The 19536-nt window shown below is 42.5% G+C and overlaps 1 protein-coding gene across 1 annotated transcript in view; it reads left to right on the top strand.

Moving 5' to 3' along the window:
- The first annotated feature begins 4207 nt into the window (after positions 1–4207).
- The window catches only part of cfap206 (cilia and flagella associated protein 206), a 30323-nt gene continuing 14994 nt past the window's right edge, over positions 4208–19536 (top strand). Inside the window, exons 1-6 of the mRNA XM_078400231.1 lie at positions 4208–4471; positions 7258–7341; positions 13985–14075; positions 15400–15588; positions 17172–17330; positions 18138–18352. Of these exons, the coding sequence (XP_078256357.1) occupies positions 4364–4471; positions 7258–7341; positions 13985–14075; positions 15400–15588; positions 17172–17330; positions 18138–18352 (846 nt within the window). The 5' untranslated portion in view covers positions 4208–4363. The remainder of the gene's footprint in view (positions 4472–7257; positions 7342–13984; positions 14076–15399; positions 15589–17171; positions 17331–18137; positions 18353–19536) is intronic.

Here is a 19536-nt window from a genome sequence, read left to right as displayed (position 1 = left end):
AGACCAGGAGAAAAATGACTTGTGCTGAACATTTGAACCGTATCTTGAATGCCATAAAATGGAAGGGTAGGGTTTGCCGCCTCAAGCGACATTAATTTTGGACTTTAGTAGAGTGTCGTTAATGAACCGAAAGTCCATCAACTAGATTGGGAAAGGATTGAAAGGAAAAAAAAGCAGAGAAAATTAAATGAGTTAATCTAACTTGGGATGCCATTTTTTTCTTTTCAAAAACGAGTCCTTGAAAGGTTTGACATCAGCCGATACATTTGGCCTCTAGTAAGGATAGAGATTTTGGGGCCTATTCAGAAGCAAGTCTTCAGTTCTTAAAAAGTTTGACAAAGGCTTGTACATTTGGCCTCTTGTGAGGATAAACTAAAGGTTTGGGGGCCTATTCAAAAGCAAGTCTTTAGTTTAGAATACAACTTTTTGCCAAATTATAATTTTAAACAATAACGAGAAATAAAATGGAGTAATCTCTTGTTTACTCCATGAAACATTAAGGGAGAAATTTTGCTTATATGAATGTACAAAGAATCCCATATCCATTAAAATTTGCTCCAGACTCTGCAAAGTTGTTTTCTATATTATTCAAATACTGTGCCTTAGATACAAAATCACTGTTGAATATGGGAGCATTGAGGCTAAGAACCCTAATTCTACCCCATGCATAATTATCATTGTATTTTGAAGAGCAGTTGTTTGTGAACACTTTTTTAAAAAGTCAGTTAATGTGAAAGTTCATATTTAAAATCTGGGTTAATGTCATCATTAAGCTTTTGATGGAGAATTACTTTGAAATGTTTTATTCTAGTTTAAAATGACCTGAAATCATTTACTGTAAAATGTTACTTTGACGTTATTATCAGGGCTTTTGAAAGCGATATGCTTCAGACAGAAACTGTGGCCAGCTTTTGCAACATATTACTCTGTGCCAATAAGATATAACTTGATGCCCCTTCAGAAAACATTGACAGCAGTAGTGTAAACACTGCAAATGATCCTATTTGAGAGCTCCCTTTCATTCCAGTACTTATCTGAACATTAAGACGTTATGCTTTCACATTTATCGGGACTTAATAGTTTTATCAATGTGAATCAAATTTACCACGATACCTATTTGAAATAAATCTTGTACTTCAGAATATTTTTTAACTTTACAAATTGCTAAAATAGAAAACCATTTCAAAATTATTTAAAGGATATCAATAAATTGGAACTTTACGAACCATATCCATCTGATGATATTTCTGGAAATGCAAAATGGGTAGTGGTTTTCCAATTGTCTTTGTATTAACTGCTTGGTTGACCATGGTAACTTGCTCATATTTCACAAACAGTAAAAGTCACATGAGCAAGGAGTGGGCAAAACCCCATTGACTTACTCATCCTTTCCTGTGAATTAGGAACAAAGAACTACCACACATAAACAAGCAAATTTCTCAAACATTTTGTTTTAAACTATCATATTCTGATATTCTTTGCATCACTTATTTCTTTAGAAATATAAATGATGCAAAGAATCTGTTATTTTGGAAAGTAAATTGACAAACATGCCCATAAAATGCAAATAAATTATTCTACACAGAAATTACACTTGTTGCTTTATTGCCAGAACTTTGGATTTGATCAGGGTTTAACATTTGAAGAACCTGGTGATGAATTGTGCTTATAAATAGGAAATAAATCTTTGGTTTCTCTTTCCCAAAGACCAGACAATATGTGTCTCATGACAACTTTTCCTCCAGGCTCTTCGATTTATGTTTATTTTTCCACGCATCACTATTACTGATGGCTGCACTTGAGGTATTATGTTGAATTATTTGTACAGAAACTCCCATTATGTTGAGGATGAGATGAGAATGCCAACAAGAAAACTTTTTTTCCATTTCCCTCAAAATTGTGATATAAACTGCTCAGCATTCTGCAATAGGGATGTACTTTTAAACAATGTACAACTTTACCTTTGTTCTAAATAAATGTCTTTTTAAAGTTAAACATTTTGCAGATGGTTTTGAGAACATTTTGCATTGTCGCAGAGCACTTGGGAAGAACATAAAATGTCAATGAAATTAAGCGATAATACTATTTCTACAAATGTACGACTTGAAGGTCGAAGAGGGGAATCTTGCAGGATTATGCAAAGAGACCGGGGCTTATTGCATTATTTTTCCAAGAGCAAAGATGCACTTGGTCAAATTAAAATGGTGTACTAGCACATAAGGGCACATAAGGAAACACAAGGAACAACAGATGCTGGAATCTTGAGTAAAACACTAAATGCTGGAGGAAGTCAGTGGGTTTGTGGAGGGAATAGAGAGATGACGTTTTGGGTCGCAACCCTTCTTTCGACTTAAAGAGGCTGCTCAAATCTTTAAAATCCACTAAACCAATCTCATCCCTTAACCTTACATGATCGCGTAATTTATTTTACCCAAATGCTAACTGAATTTGCATTCCAATGAAACAAGCAAATCTCGCTCCACCGCTCTGACAGATTACATCCCAGGTGCTCACTGCTGGGCATGTGAAAATAAAAATATTTGGTCACTGCTTCTTTGATCAGATCTTCAAGTTCAGCCGGAATTGGTTTCCTTCTATTCAGCCTTCTCCTCTATTTCTAACCAAGGCTAAGGTTGCCTTTGAACGTTTGTGCGTTCTCCCCGTGACCGCGTGGGTTTTCTCTAGGTGCTCCGTTTTCCTCCCACACTCCAAAGACGTGCAAGTTTATAGGTTAATTGGCTTCATAAAATTGTACGTTGTCCCTGGTAATGTTGTGCAGAGTCGTGCTGGTGGTGTGCGGGGGTGATAGCTGGTTGGCGTGGATTCCGTGGGCCGAAGAGGGCCTGTTTCAGCGCTGTATCTCTAAAGTCTATCATCTGAACTTAGAAAAGGACAAAATTGTAATTTTAAGTGTTAAATGTTACATACATCACTTGGTGGTCCTTCTGCAGTTGTACAGGCCCCTAGTGAGACCGCACCTGGAGTACTGTGTGCAGTTTTGGTCTCCAAATTTGAGGAAGGATATTCTTGCTATTGAGGGCGTGCAGCATAGGTTTACTAGGTTAATTCCCGGAATGGCAGGACTGTCAAGTCAAGTCAAGTCAAATTTATTTGTCACATACACATACTCGATGTGCAGTGAAATGAAAGTGGCAATGCCTGCGGGTTGTGCACAAAAATAATTACAGTTACAATAAATAAAGTTAATAAGTTACTAAACATAGCACCAAAAAGTGTCGACAAAAATTTAGTCTCTGGGGTTATCAAAGTTGACAGTCCTGATGGCCTGTGGGAAGAAGCTCCGTCTCATCCTCTCCGTTTTCACAGCGTGACAGACTGGAGCGACTAGGCTTGTATACACTGGAATTTAGAAGGATGAGAGGGGATCTTATCAAAACATATAAGATTATTAAGGGGTTGGACACGTTAGAGGCAGGAAACATGTTCCCAATGTTGGGGGAGTCCAGAACAAGGGGCCACAGTTTAAGAATAAGGGGTAGGCCATTTAGAATGGAGATGAGGAAAATCTTTTTCAGTCAGAGAGTTGTGAATCTGTGGAATTCTCTGCCTCAGAAGGCAGTGGAGGCCAATTCTCTGAATGCATTCAAGAGAGAGCTAGATAGAGCTCTTAAGGATAGCGGAGTCAGGGGGTATGGGGAGAAGGCAGGAATGGAGTACTGAAAGAGAATGATCAGCCATGATCACATTGAATGGCGGTGCTGGCTCGAAGGGCCGAATGGCCTACTCCTGCACCTATTGTCTATTGTGACTGAGAAGGATCAGCATCTCCTTAAGGTCTCCACAAACCAGATGTTGACGTCGCCATGGGAACAAGCGCGTCGTCGTCGGTGGGGGGGGGGGCAGTGACGCGTGACATCAGGAGGCCGGGTGGAAGCAATTGGGCCGTCCAATCAGGACGGAGGGCAAGCAAGCATCCAATCAAGATGAAGGATGGTGGGGAGTCGATGACGGGCGACGCTGGTTGGAAGGCGTTCGTCCAATGGGGATGGGGCGGGCGGTTGTCCAATCAGGAATGAGGGGCGGGCGGCGATGACACGATGCGTCGGGTGGCCGGGTGAAAAGTGGTCGTCCAATGGAGATGGAGGGCGGGCGCTTGTCGAATCAGGGATGAGGGGCGGGCGGCGATGACGCGATGCGTCGGGTGGCCGGGTGGAAGGCGTTCGGGCGTCTGTCTCCATGGTAACCGAACAGTTCAAGGGGAACAACAAAACTTGAGGCCCCAGGCAGAGGAGGCGCGGACAGCAGACAGCGAGCCCACAGCAGGGAGTGCAATCATCTGGGTTTAGGATCCTTACATCTATAACAATCTCTCTTGGTCTTATTTTCTTCCCAAAGCTCCGAAATGGATCTGTCACAGGCGGAGTGTGTTATTAAGAATATAATCCGAGAGATCGCCCAGGAGTGCGCAGATAGGGGACACTCCATCTCCGAGACCCTGGTAGCATTCATGGTGAGTGCAGCAAGAATTTGTGTTATGACAAGAACAATAATATCTTTTAAAAAATAATTAATGACAGGGTTGGAGATACAAGAAACTGTGTGGTACTGGAGTCCCAACACATCCATCTTTGATCCACAACACAAAGTGCTGGAGGAAGTCTGCGGGTCAGGCCGCATCTCTGGAGAAAATGAATAAATGACGTTTCGGGTCGAGACCCTTCTGACTGAGAGTCAGGGGAGAGAGGGAGACTAGAGCTATGAAAGGGTAAGGCGTGAAAATGACAGATCAAAGCAGACGGGGCTAGGAGGGAGAGATATATCAGCCATGATTGAATGGCGGAGTAGACTTGATGAGCCAAATGGCCTAATTCTACTCCTATCCCTTATGATGTTATGCAACTAGATAGACACAAAATGTTAAAGTAAGTCAGGTTGGTCTGAAGAAGGGTCTCAACCCAAAACATCTGCTATTCAGTTCAGTTTAGTTGATTGTTACATGTGCCGAGCGAGGTACAGTGAAAAGCTTTTGTTGTATGCTAACCAGTCTGCGGAATGGCAATACATGATTACAATCGAGCAATATTACAATCTTCCTTTTCTCCAGAGACGCTGCCTGTCCTGCTGAGTTATTTTACCAGCTAAATTTCCAAAAAGTACATATATTTCCTTCTTGCTCAAAATGTATGTATCTAGGTTTTGATTATCCTTATGATTCAGCATCTGCAACTGTGTAGAGTATAAAATTCCAAAGATTACAACTCCCCGGAACAAGGTATTATTCCCTAACTCAATCTTAAATAGTTGATGATTTATTCTGACAATATATCTTTTGTTCTGGACATTTGTATCAGGAAAAAAATCCCCAGTGTCAAACCTACCATGCCTCCTCAGAACCTTTCATGTTTCATTGCACCTCTCATTAAACTCAAGAGCATAGGCCTATTCTGCTCAATCTTTCTTCATAAGACAAACCCAGAGAAGATGAGATATTGTCAATATGTCTGCTTAAATATGGCCTTGTTCATTTCAAAGTACTAGTCAACAATGCAATATCCTTCCATCTTTTAAAAAAGAAACAGAATCTTTACAGAAGAAACTGCAGGTGCTGGAATTTTAAGTAAAACACAAAGTGCTGGCGGAAATCAGCGGGACAGTCAGCATCTGTGAATGATCTAAAAAGGGGTCTTGACCAGAAATGTGTCAGTTTATTCCTTCCCCACTTGCTGCCATTGAGTTCCTTTAGCACTTTGTGTTTAGCTCAGAATCTTTACACAACTGGTGCAAGACGTGAGGGTTTTTTCCCATGCCCGTTAAATTGGGGACGAGTCGCCCAACAATCTCAGCCCACTTGGAGGCTGAGAGCCAGCATATGAGTTACATGCTGGGCTGATGGTATATCACAATGAAATGGGTCGCCCCCCTTCTATACTTCGGAAAAGGTTGAAGGGAACTTCACAAATTTGTTCAGAAACCACCTCACTGTTATAGAGAGCTGCAAAGCTGACACTATCTGACAGTGGTACTTTATTGACACATGTACCCGGGTACAGTGGTACGACATAGCCCTGACACTCCAGGTAGATCCTGAGTTAAACGGCACCAATGATACCAGCCCATTTGTGCAGAGAAGGTATTTCACTGGTTTTGTCGTCAAGCAGAACAATCTTAAAAATATAGGAAAGAAAGGAATTCCATTTATTTTCAATCAATAGTAAACAAAACTGTGGAAATCTTTTCCCCCAAAAGCTGGAGATGCAATCAATTGAAATCTTCAAGACTAGAGATCACCATATTTTTGTTCTCAAGTCTGAAGAAGGGTCTCGACCCGAAACTTCACCCATTCCTTCTCTCCTGAGATGCTGCCTGACCTGCTGAGTTACTCCAGCATTTTGTGAATAAATACCTTCGATTTGTACCAGCATCTGCAGTTATTTTCTTACACCAGATTTTTGTTTTACATTTGGTAAAAGATATGGATCAAAGATGGATAAGGGTAGCTGAGCGACAGATCAGCAGTGATCCAGTTGAATAGCAGTGTGAGTTTAAAGATCCAAGTGGAATTGTTATTTTTTTTATCCTCCAAGACATTGTGCATTTTCACACAGAGTGATTGTTCCATGCCCAATGTTCACACTTACACTGGCACTAAATAACATGTCACTTATCTGCGAATAACTGAGGCAAAGGAATTATTTATAAACCAACTCCGGATCTTTTTTATTCCTTTAATTGTCCTATTTGACCCTCTGTATGATCAAAGTGGGAAGACAAAGACCTGTCCTGCACCCCACACTCTTAAACCTCTCTTTAGCTCTTTTGTTAGGAGGTGAGTCAGAGTCTATTTTGCTCCTGTCAAGCAAAATTGCGCAGGTCTGACATCAGTTGTTAGGTTCTGCGATAATCTTTGCAAGGGTTAGACTAGCAGAACAAATCCAGGACCTTCCTTGTCTCTATATTTTATGTTGGACCAGATAATGCATTCACCAAGACTTCTTGGAATTCTATACTTGCAATATTATAACAGGAACCCGCTGTGCATATTTGTGAAAGAACGTGACGGGAATGCTCCAAACATGCTTTCTTTGTAGGGCAATTTGGGCACTAAAGATGATAATTTAATCCAGTAACATTGTTATTCTTAAAGATATGTACAAATACTTACTTCACTAGACATTTACTTTCCTTTAAAGATCTACCATGAAGGGAAATAAAAACTAATATACTGTATAGGGATAAATGTTCAATATAAATAAGGTACAGAATTTAAAGTTGAATGACGAATATGTTTTCAAACAGGTTAAAGCTGTTGTTCTGGATCCAAAATATGAGTTCAACGTGGATAGAAGACTCACAAAAACTGATGTCCACAAGCTTATTACGGTAATCAATAATATATATTAACATTGCCCTTCTGCAGAGGGTAACAGGAGTTAGTATGTTATCCACTTATGTTTTCTGTGTTCCTCCCTTTTCCCAGATGTGGTCATTCTTTCTGTTTCTCCTTCCTGCAACATCTGCATGACTTTTTCTCACAGGAACATAGAACTGTACAGCACAGGAACAGGCCCATTGGACCACGTTGTTTGTGCTGAACATGATGCCAAGTTCAACTAATCTCCTCTGCCTGCATGTGAACCATATCCCTCCATATCCCTGTGCCTATCTACAAGCCTCCCAAATGCCACACTTGTATCTGCTTCCACCACCACCACTGGCAGCGTGTTCCAGACATATGTGCTTTAAACTTTGCCCATCTCACCTTAAAGCTTTGCCCTCCAGTTTTTGACATGTCCACCCTAGAAGAAGGTTCTGACTATCAACACACTGAACTTAAGCAATGACTGGAGATGATCCATTCTACAAAACAAACACACGAAAATGCTGGCATAACTCAGTGGGTCAGATGGCAACTCTGGGGGACATGGATAGGTGAAGTTTCGGGTTGGAACTCTTCTTCAGAATGGTCTGAAGAAGGATCCTGAAGCAAAACATCATCTATCCAAGTCCTCACATTGTGGGCGTTTTTTTCTAATCCAGCATCTGCGGTTCCTTGTGTCACTATGATCCATTGTACTCTGGGATTGTCACGTTCAGTTTATTGTCATGTGCATTGAGGTAAATGGAGAAACTTTTGTTGCGTGCTATCCAGTCAGCGGAAAGACAATACATGATTACAATTGAGCCATTTACAGTGTATAGATACATGACAAGGGAATAACATTTAGTGCAAGGTAAAGCCAGCAAAGTCAGATCAAGGAAAATCCAAGGGTCACCAATGAGGTAATTAGTAGTTCAAGATTGCTCTCTGGTTGTGGTAGGATGATTCACAGGTAGCCTGATAACGACTGGGAAGAAACTGTCCCTGAATGTGGAGGGGTGAGTGACACCTGAGGGGAGACTTGATAGAATAATATAACATTATAAATAGTCTTGGGCTTACAGGCTGTCGAATGAACTGAGTCCTCCTTGTGAATGTCTCTGATGTTCAATATTAAATTTAAAATATTGAAATATAACAATCAGAACAAAATTCAGCTTTCAGGGTATCCACTTGGGACAGGTTGCAGGAAGGGCTTGTCCTTCTACTTCTTTCCCATTCAAGTACTGGTCTAAAACTGAATTTTAATGAATAAAATTGGCTGGAGAACAATAGGCAGTAGAAGATAATTTAAAAAATAATAATTGTTTGTTAATTTTCTTGTGTTTTATGTGTTTTGGTTGATTCCATCAAGTCTCCCCTCAGGTGTCCCCTCAGCCTCTGATGCTCCAGAGAAAACAATATGTGGTGACCAGAACTGAATACAATACTCATTGTCACCTACCCCTCAGCTAACAATGTACCATTCTACGTTTCCTTGATCATCATCTTATTTGATTTGTCATTTTCATTCCTCACCCTTCCATATCTTTAGTCTCCGTCTCCCTTGTCTGAAGAAGGGTCTGGACCCGAAACGTCACCCATTCCTGCGCCCCAGAGATACTGCCTGTCTCGCTGAGTTACTTCAGCATTTTGTGTCTATCTTCGGTGTAAACCAGCATCTGCAGTTCCTTCCTACACAATACTGCAAGTGCAGTCCAACCAATGTCCTACAAAGCTGCATCATGACTTCCTGACTCTTATACCCTCGACCATCTCCACTTGAAACTCTCGACCATCTCTGCTTCTGTACCATCATTGTAGACAGTGGCTTGTACTCAACCCTGCTTTCTGAAGTCGATGACCAGCTCTTTCGTTTTGCTGACATTGAGGGACAGGACCTCAATGGTTGGCACACCTCAATCAGTATGGACCGGTAACACCATCTCCTCCTCATTGACCATCAGTCAGGTGCATCTTAAGCTGTGTGCTTAGCTCCCTGTATTACTCTCTTTACATCTAAGATAGACACAAAAATCTGGAGTAACTCAGCGGGTCAGACAGCATCGCTGGAGAAAAGGAATAGGTGACCTTTTGGGTCGAGACCCTTCTTCAGTTAACACAGTGAAAAGCTTTTGTTACGTGCTATCCAGTCAGCGGAAAGGCAATACATGATTCCAATCAAGCCATTTACAGTGTGCAGATACATAATGAGGGAATGACGTTTAGTGCAAGGTAAAGCCAGCAAAATCCAATCAAGGATAGTCCGAGGATTAAGGAGAGTCCAAGGCTTCGACTGTATGGCTAAGCACAGCACCAATGCCATCTGCAAATTCGCTGGCAACATCATTGGGATTGGCCTAATCACCAGTGCTGATGTGTGGGTGCTTAGGAGAGAGACAATGCTCCTGCCGAAACAGCAACCTCTTGCTCAACCTCAACCAGACATAGAAAATAGGTGCAGGAGTAGGCCATTCAGCCCTTCAAGCCAGCACCACCATTCAATATGATCATGGCTGATCATCCAAAATCAGTACCCCTTTCCTGCTTTCTCCCCATATCCCTTGATTCCTTTAGCCCTAAGAGCAAAATCTCTAATTCTCTCTTGAAAACATCCAGTGAATTGGCCTCCACTGCCATTTTGTGGCAGAGAATTGGAACTGATTGCTGATTTCATAAAGGGGAAGTCAAGAGACCACACACCAGTTTTTATCATATCATATCATATCATATATATACAGCGCGGAAACAGGCCTTTTCGGCCCACCAAGTCCGTGCCGCCCAGCGATCCCCGTACATTAACACTATCCTACACCCACTAGGGACAATTTTTACATTTACCCAGCCAATTAACCTTTATGGCTGGTTCAGTGACGGAAAGAGTTGGCAGCTTCAAAATCCAGTTTGTTCACATATCGGATGACATGTCCTGCATAAATGGTTGATGGAATTTAATACCGAGTAATGTGAGGTGTTACATTTTGGGAAGACTGACATGGGCAGGACCGACACAGTGAACGGTAGGGCTCTGGGGAGGGTTGTAGAGCAGAGAAATCTCGGAGTACAGGTACATAGTTTGTTGAAAGTGGCATCACAGGTAGATAAGGTGGTCATAGTATATAGCAAACATATGAGAGCAGTTATATAAGACCTTGGTTAGGAGCCATTGGACAGGATTGTGAGACGTTGGGCCTGAGCTATAGGGAGAGGTTGAGCAGGCTGGGACTATTCCTTGGAGCACAGGAGGATGTGGGGTGATCTTATTGAGGTGCACAAAATCATGAGAGCAATAGATTGGGTAGATGCAGAGTCTCTTGCCACAGTAGAGGAAACGAGAACCATACGTTTAAGGTGAGAGGGGAAATATTTATTGGGAACCTGAGGGGTAACTTTTTCACATAAAGGGTGATGGGTATATGAAATGAGCTGCCAGAGGAGGTAGTTGAAGCTGGTAATATCGCAACTTTTAAGAAACATTTAGGTAGGTACATGGATAGGATAGGTTTAGAGAGATTTGGGCCAACTGCAGGCAGGTGGGACTAATCTAGATGGGACGTTGGTCGGTGGTCAAGTTGAGCCGAAGGGCCAGTTTCCACAATGTATGACTCTATGATTATCTGTAGATGCAACCATGAAGAACGTGCACCAGGGCCTCTACTCTCTTACAAATATAATGCGACTCAGCATCTCTCCCAATCCTCTAACACACCTTTATGGATGTACCGGAGAAAGTTTCAGCACGGTCTGGTAAGGCAATTCCAACGCACAGGAACGCAATAGGGTGCAGAGAGAGTAGGAAGGAACTGCAGTGCTGGTTTATACCGAAGATCGACACAAAATGCTGGAGTAATTCAGCAGATCAGGCAGCATCTCTGGAGAAAAGGAATTGGTGACGTTTCGGGTCGGAACCTTTCTTCAGACTGAAAGATGGAGGTGGGCGAACCTGGAGGCGAGAAAAGTCTGGAACAAATCAGGGCCGGCAACAGATGACGAGTGGAGTCCATAATTCCCTCATGGAAGAGTGGAGTCCTTAATGGCCCATTGTTAGCTGGGGAAGATGTGCTAACGAGAGGGATACAAGGATGTGAACAGTGGAACTGATAAGGCGACGAGGGTGGGAGGAGGGAATGCAGGAGTTACTTGAAATGAGAGAAATCAACGTTCATACCGCTGGGTTGTGAGCTGCCCAAGTGAAATATGAGAGTGATGGTGGTCTCAGCTTGGTCCATCATGGGCATAGCCCTGCCCTCCATTGAAAGCATCTACATGAGGCGCTGCCTCAAGAAGGCGGCATTCATCATCAAGGATCCCCACCATCTGGGCCATCCCTTCTCACTATGTTCTATGTACCTACTTTCCTACAACTATCAGGTTCTTGAACCAACCTACACAACCCCAATCATACCTTGACGATGGGACACTATAGCTCACTTCTTGCACTACCATGGACTTATATTTTTGCACTAATGTCTTGATTTTGTCTTTCATCTTTTAAATATATAATTGTGCATGTAATTATTGTATATATATTTTTTTGTGTACTTGCCTGAGTCTATGCCTGTGATGCTGCTGCAGGCAAGATTTTTCAGTGCACCTGAACCTCACCATAGTTCTGCAATAGACAATAGACAATAGGTGCAGGAGTAGGCCATTCGGCCCTTCGAGCCAGCACCGCCATTCAATGTGATCATGGCTGATCATTCACAATCAGTACCCCGTTCCTGCCTTCTCCCCATACCCCCTGACTCTGTTAGCTTTAAGAGCTCTATCTAGCTCTCTCTTGTAAGCTTCCAGAGAATTGGCCTCCACTGCCTTCTGAGGCAGAGAATTCCACAGATATACAACTCTCTGACTGAAAAAGTTTTTCCTCATCTCCGTTCTAAATGGCCTACCCCTTATTCTTAAACTGTGGCCCCTGGTTCTGGACTCCCCCAACATTGGGAACATGTTTCCTGCACATGACAATAAACTTGACCTTGCTGCTTTGGCACCATATTCTAAGCCGTCTATCTCCTTTGTGTGTTTCGTCTCGTCATTACTCAAGATCTGGCTCACAATGGTGGTGTTATCTTCAAATTTGTAAATGAGGTTAGACCAGAATTTGGCTGTACAATCATGTGTGTGTAAGGGAGTATAATAGAGGACTGAGAACACAGCCTTGCGGGACACCAGTGTTGAGAATTATTACGTTTTGTCACCCGTCCTTACAGATTGTGATCTCTGGATCACAAGGTGGGTCACAAACTCCTCAGCTTAAGTGCGGAATTTAGTATTATTAGGCAGAGGCTAGAAAATCATTTCAAGTTTGCACATTAACAAACTTTAATAAAGATGCAGCATAACCAGGTGTTGCTCTTGTTCTGTACTTGCTAGTTATCTACCCAGCCAACACTGAAGTTGCTATTCATTAGTGTAGGAAGACTATATAGTAGTAATCATATTAGTGTAGGAAAGAACCGCAGATGTTGGTTTACACCAAAGATAGACACAAATGCTGGAATACCTCAGCGGACAGGCAGCATCTCTGGAGAAAAGGAATAGGTGATGTTTCAGGTTGAGACCCTTCAGTCTGAAGAAGGATCTCGATCCAAAACGTTACCTTTTCCATTTCTCCAGAGATGGTGCCTGACCCGCTGAGTTACTCAAAATTTTTTACTAGGTTAGTTATCCACTCAATGTTCCTAACACCTAGCCTTGTCTGCATAGAGCATCCACCAAGAATTTACAGGTGCAGCGTGTAATATTTTGGTCCAAAATGATGTTTTAATTTTTAAAACATTTCCTTAAGGTTTCTTTTAACAAACATTCACCAACATAACACAAGACATTGGTGAAGCTCATTTTGGAGTATTGTATTCAGTTCTGATCACCCTGCTATAGGAAGCATGTTGTCAAGCTGGAAAGGGTGCAGAGGAGATTTACGAGAATATTGCCAGTTCTTGAGGACCTGAACAATAGGGAGAGGTTGGGCAGACTAGGACTTTATTCCATGGAGCACAGGAGGATGATGGGTAATCTTACAGAGAGATATATAAGATAATGAGGAGAATAGATAGGGTGAATGCACTTAGTAGGGAAACCAAGTTCAAGGTGAGAGGGGAAAGATTCAATAGGAACCTGAGGGGCTGGTTTTTCACGTCTATGGAACGGGTTGCCACAGGAGATAGACACAAAATGCTGGAGTAACTAGGCGGGACACGCAGCATCTCTGGAGAGAAGGAATGGGTGGAGTTTCAAGTAGAGACCGTTCTTCAGACTGATGTCGGGTCTAGACCAGAGGAGGTAGTTGAGGCAGGTACTATAAAAACATTTAAAGGAAATTTGTACAGGTACATGGATAGGAAAAATGTTTAGAGGGATCTGGGCCAGATGTGGGCAGGTGGGATTAGTGTATCATATCATATCATATATATACAGCCGGAAACAGGCCTTTTCGGCCCACCAAGTCCGTGCCGCCCAGCGATCCCCGTCATTAACACTATCCTACACCCACTAGGGACAATTTTTACATTTACCCAGCCAATTAACCTACATACCTTTACGTCTTTGGAGTGTGGGAGGAAACCGAAGATCTCGGATCTTGGTCAGCACGGGCATGTTGGGCTTAAAAACCTGTTTCCATGCAGTATGACTCTATGACTAAGACTCTTAACATATATTTTCCAGATTTGTGTGGATAGATTGCTCGAAGCAGATCGGCCTTCTCTTGACACAATCAAGATGCAAATATATTTTGATATGAATTATACAAGTAGAGGTCAGTTTCACCAGTTACCATTATTCAAATTATTCACAGGACAAATAACATGCAGCCCAAGTTCTAGGCATATCTTTCAACATTTCTTCACCTCTTTTAGCTTTCTTGGAGCAACCATTTGCTTTATTATATCTGTCTGAACCAGAAAAGTTATAATTGAAGCTCTCCTAATGCCCAGCTAGAAAATGATGTATATGCATAATATTACCTGGATTCTGCTCCAGGGTGCATTAAATGATGGATACATAAATGAAATGGGCTGGAAGAAGTTACTGCTGTCCACTTAGTTTAGAGATCCAGCATTTGTGGGTTTCCATGGGTGGGTGACCGTGTGGGTTTCCTCCGGGTGCTCTGGTTTTCTTCCATAAAGTGCTAGGAGTAGAATTAGGCCCTTCGGCCCATCAAGTCTACACCGCCATTCAATCATGGCTGCTCTATCTCTCCCTCCTAACCCTATTCTCCTGCCTTCTGCCCATAACCTCTCACACTTTCCAATAGTGGAAACAACCTATTTACATCCACTCTATCCAAGCCTTTAACTATTCCGTATGTTTCAATGAGGTCCCCCCGTATTCATCTAATTTCCAGCGAGCACAGACCCAGTGCTGACAAACGCTCATCATACGTTAACCTACTCATTCCTAGGATCATTCTTGTAAATCTCCTCTGGACTCTGTCCCAAAGACGTGGGTTTTTGGGTTAATTGGCCTGTGTAAGTGGCCCCTAGTGTGTAGGAGTAGATGAGAAAATGGGATAACATAGAACTAATGTGAACGGGTGATTGATAGGATTATTCAGATGCTGGGCCGAAGGACCTGTTTCCATGCTGTGTCTATAAACTAAACTAACCTAAACTTGAATGCACAAGGGAAAGAACTACATTCAACATCTGAATAATCCTTGTCATTCACTTTATCTCAAATCAATGACTCCTGATATTAATGAATTAAACCAGAAAAATCACACTGGATGTTTCGAGATTTTGGACGGCACAGTGGCACAGTGGCGTAGAGGTAGAGTTGCTGCCTAGAAGTACCAGAGACTCAGGTTCAATCCTGTCTATAGCTGCTGTCTGTACGGTGTTTGTACATTCTCCCTGTGACTGCGTGGGTTTTCTCCGGGCATTCCGGTTTCATCCCACATTTCAAAAGACGTGCAGGTTTGTTAGGTTAATTGGCTTCTGTAAATTGTCTCCAGTGTGTAGGATAGAACTAGTGTACAGGTGATTGCTGGCTGTCGCAAACTCGGTGGGTCGAAGGGCCTGTTTCCATACTGTATCTAAACTAAACTAACCAGTAATTGATTTCATTGCTTCACCATGCAGCGGAATTCCTTGCAGAGCACCGCAGTGTCTTGGAGTCGAGACTGGCTCCCGTGTGCAGAGAAATCACAGATAGTCGTGCAAGGTCTCGAGAAGAATTTGAATGTCTTTACCGCAAAATCGTCAGCTATGTCCTGCTCCAGTCCGGCCTTGGCTCTCCCACCGACATAGGTGTAGTGAGAGAGGCAACTGGTAGGTCATTTGATTTCCCCATGTTGTAACACGTTACACCCACAGTTAAACAAAAACTTGCACTGTATAATGATTTAAAGCACCATGGAGTGCCGTAAGGCTCGGTGCTGGGGCCGCAACTATTTACAATATATATTAATGATTTAGATGATGGAATTAGAAGTAACACTAGCAAGTTTGCAGATGACACAAAGGTGGGTGGCAGTATGAACTGCGAAGAGGATGTTTGGAGGTTGCAGAGTGACTTGGACAGGTTGAGTGAGTGGGCAGATACATGGCAAATGCAGTATAATGTAGATGCATGTGAAGTTATCCACTTTGGCGGAAAGAACAAGGAGGCAGATTATTATCTCATTGGTGTCAGATTAGGAAAAAGGGAAGTGCAATGAGACCTGGGTGTCCTTGTACACCAGTCACTGAAAGAAAACATGCAGGTAATGAAGAAAGCTAATGGCATGTGGGCCTTCATAACGAGAGGATTTGAGTATAGGAGTAAAGAGGTCCTTCTGCAGTTGTACAGGGCCCGGGTGTGACCTCATCTGGAGTATTGTGTGCAGTTTTGGTCTCCCAATTTGAGGAAAGACATCCTTGCTATTGAGACAGTGCAGTATAGGTTCAAGAGGTTAATCCCCAGGATGGCGGGACTGTCATATGAGGAAAGATTGGAATGACTGGGCTTGTATTCATTGGAATTTAGCAGGATGAGAGGGGATCTTATAGAAACGTATAAAATTATAAAAGGACTGGACAAGCTAGATGCAGGAAAAATGTTCCCAATGTTGGGGGATTCCAGAACCAGGGGCCACAGTCTGAGAATAAAGGAGAGGCCATTTAAAACTGAGATGAGTTGTGAATTTGTGGAATTCTCTGCCACAAAAGGCAGGAGAGGCCAATTCACTGGATGAACTTAAAAGAGAGTTAGATAGAGCTCTAGGGGCTAGCGGAATCAAGGGATATGGGGAAAAGGCAGGCACGGGTTACTGATTGTGTATGATCAGCCATGATCACAATGAATGGCGGTGATAGGCTCGAAGGGCCAAATGGCCTCCACCTGCACCTATTTTCTATGTTTAACCTTCGTGAAGTTCCAGAGATAACAATCCAAATCTAGGAAACAAATTTGAGTCTCTAGTATCCCAAGTGTTCTTGTAACACTTGCAGCTGAAAATCAAGAAAATGAAATTAATATATTTAGGGATGTATCAATGGGTAGGATTATAAGACAGTCAGAGTATACAATTGAGGGAGCTTTGAATTAGTCATTCATTCAGTTGTGTAACTTTGGGGATCGGTGAGGAGAACATGGGGGCACTCAACCGAGAGGCAATGAAAGAGAATTTCAGCATCAATCTGAATGAGGTGAGGTTAAAATTTAGTTAAAGTGAAGCTGAGTGCTATGGAATGTACATATAGAGTCTGTGATATTGTGAGAGGCCAAGATGAAGGTCAGCTGAGAGTCAACTTAAAGTTATGCACTGCTGCTGAGAATTGAGATGTCCTAACGTGTGCAGATTGCAATTCTAAGAAATCACTTTCTGTTTGCTGATGTACTCCTGCGATCTTTTTTAAAAAACTTCTTGTAGCTGCACTGCAAAGTGTCTTTCCACAGACAGAACTGGGAACCTTTCTCGTCCTCACAAAAAAGGACAAGGAACGGCAACTGAACGAACTCAACATGATTGTCACTGGCATCCGACTGTTTAACAAAAACTGCAAGAAGGGTGGCGAGGGTATTGATAACTGTAAGTCTTGTTGAACACACTTCAGAGCTCTAGGGGCTAGTGGAATCAAGGGATATGGGGAGAAGTTGGCACAGATTACTGATTGTGGATGATCAGCCATGATCACAATGAATAGTGGTGCTAGCTCGAAGGGCCGAATGGCCTCCTCCTGCACCTATTTTCTATGTTTCTAGGTTTCTAGAACATCTTTGTGACTCTCTAATTTCTAAATTCTTATTAATGGTTAAATGAAAGCAATCTTGAAATCACATTCATAGCACATCACAGCATCGAAACAGGCCCTTCAGCCCAACTTGCCCATGCAAACCAAGATGCTCCATCTACACGTCCCATCTGCCCGCGTTTGACCCATATCCTTCTAAACCTTTTGTATCTACAGGAACAGGAAAGATGTAGAGGCTTAGGAGAGAGTGCATGGAGGTTTACCAGAATGCTGCCTGGATAGTGTTAGTGTACGGGGATCGCTGGGCGGCGGGGACCCGGTGGGCCGAAGGGCCTGTTTCTGCACTGTATCTCTAAATCTAAATCTAAAAGTTACCTGGACGAGTTGGGCTGAAAGGCCTGCTTCCGCGCTGTATAACTCTGTGACTCTCTGATTTCTGTTTATTTTGCATTAAAACTTTGTTTAACATCCTTTGGTGAGCTCGTGATTTATCTCCAACGTTCAACTGTCTCTTAACTGCTCTCTCGGGCTGCTTCCGCCTAATTCTTCATTAAAGTATCTGGTTGGCAACAATTGTAAATCCAGTTCATGGTTAGTTAACGAGGCTAATTTTCTGCCTGTCTAAAATATATTTGCAATTACAGTGCCCGCCATTCTAAATGAAGCCCTTCCAGCAACCAAGCAGAATGTCGACGCTGAGCTGCAAGCTACTCAGCAATTAGTTAATCACTACACTGCCATTATCGAGAGGCTGGAGAAAAGTCGGCAACAGTGCTACGAAACAGATGGGTTGCACGATAAGCTGAAGGAGGCCTTATTCAATGTGAGGCAGCATGAGATATTTCTGTCCATCATCTTGGTAAGCAATTGAACGATCCGATTCATATGGATAGTTGGAAACTTTGCCCCGTATCAGAAGTCTCGAGAACTAGAGTGCATGGGTTTAGGGAGAGAAATAAGAGGCTTAGAGGAGAGGCTTCAGCGGGTGAATCAGGAACATGCAACACTCCAAAATGAATGTGAAAAAACTCCTGTGAGACAAATTTGGAGAGCAGGCAATTTATTCCCCAATAGCCAGGCCAATATTTATTCCTCGTTTTTCATAAATTGTACAAAAAGAGAAATTATATGTTCTTGGATAAACACAGAATACTGGAGTAACTCTCTAGGACAGGCAGCATCTCTGGAGAGAAGGAATGGGTGATGTTTCGGGTTGAGACCCTTCAGACTGCAGTCTTGACCCAAAGGGTCACCTATTCCTTTTCTCCAGGGATGCTGCCTGACCTGCTGAGTTACTCCAGCATTTTGATGATGATGATGATACTTTATTGTCGCGTGTACCTGGGTACAGTGAAATTCTTTGTTTTTGCATACAAAGCACACCAGAGAGTCGCCACAAAGACACCATCAATGTTACAAAAATTACTCATCCCTTCTTCATCAACCCCCCTCTTCCCCGGCTGGGTCCCCCTTAGTTCTCGGCAGCCCCCCCCCCCCCCCCCTCCATGTGTGTCTATCTTCAGTGTAAACCTGCATCTGCAGTTCCTTCCTACACAATTATATGTTCTTTACTTTTTCTCAGATCTTGCTGGTTGTTTCCTTGTATGAGAGCAAAGACTACACTGTATTAATTATGGTAGTGCTTCAAATACTCCAATTAGTGAGGAGATGAAACACATGATGTGTATCATTTATGCTGCAAATCCTCCACTTCCTAAATTCAGTTCCTTTGAACTGAACATGTACGACTAGTAGCTATTCCTATAATGCCCGTTTAGCAACAGCAACGATTGCTACCCTACTCATGTAACTTTATCATTTCCATTGCTCAACGGGAAAAGGAAAGAATGCTACAACTAAAATAACTTCGTAATTTATTTACTAAATTACAAGCATGATTTTGCATAGTTTGCCCCAGATGTGTTGTTTGACCCCCATCACGACCAAAATGGGTGCAATTCCAGGAAGACTCCCATCTACTCCCCGCTGCAATACCATTCCCCACCACCCAAATGACCCGTAACGCACCCTACCCCACCCTAA

Source organism: Rhinoraja longicauda, chromosome 5 (genome assembly GCF_053455715.1).
Source record: "Rhinoraja longicauda isolate Sanriku21f chromosome 5, sRhiLon1.1, whole genome shotgun sequence".
In the NCBI taxonomy this organism is placed as follows: domain Eukaryota; kingdom Metazoa; phylum Chordata; class Chondrichthyes; order Rajiformes; family Arhynchobatidae; genus Rhinoraja; species Rhinoraja longicauda.
Note: the sequence above shows the minus strand (reverse complement) of the source record. Positions and strands in the feature narration are given on the sequence as shown.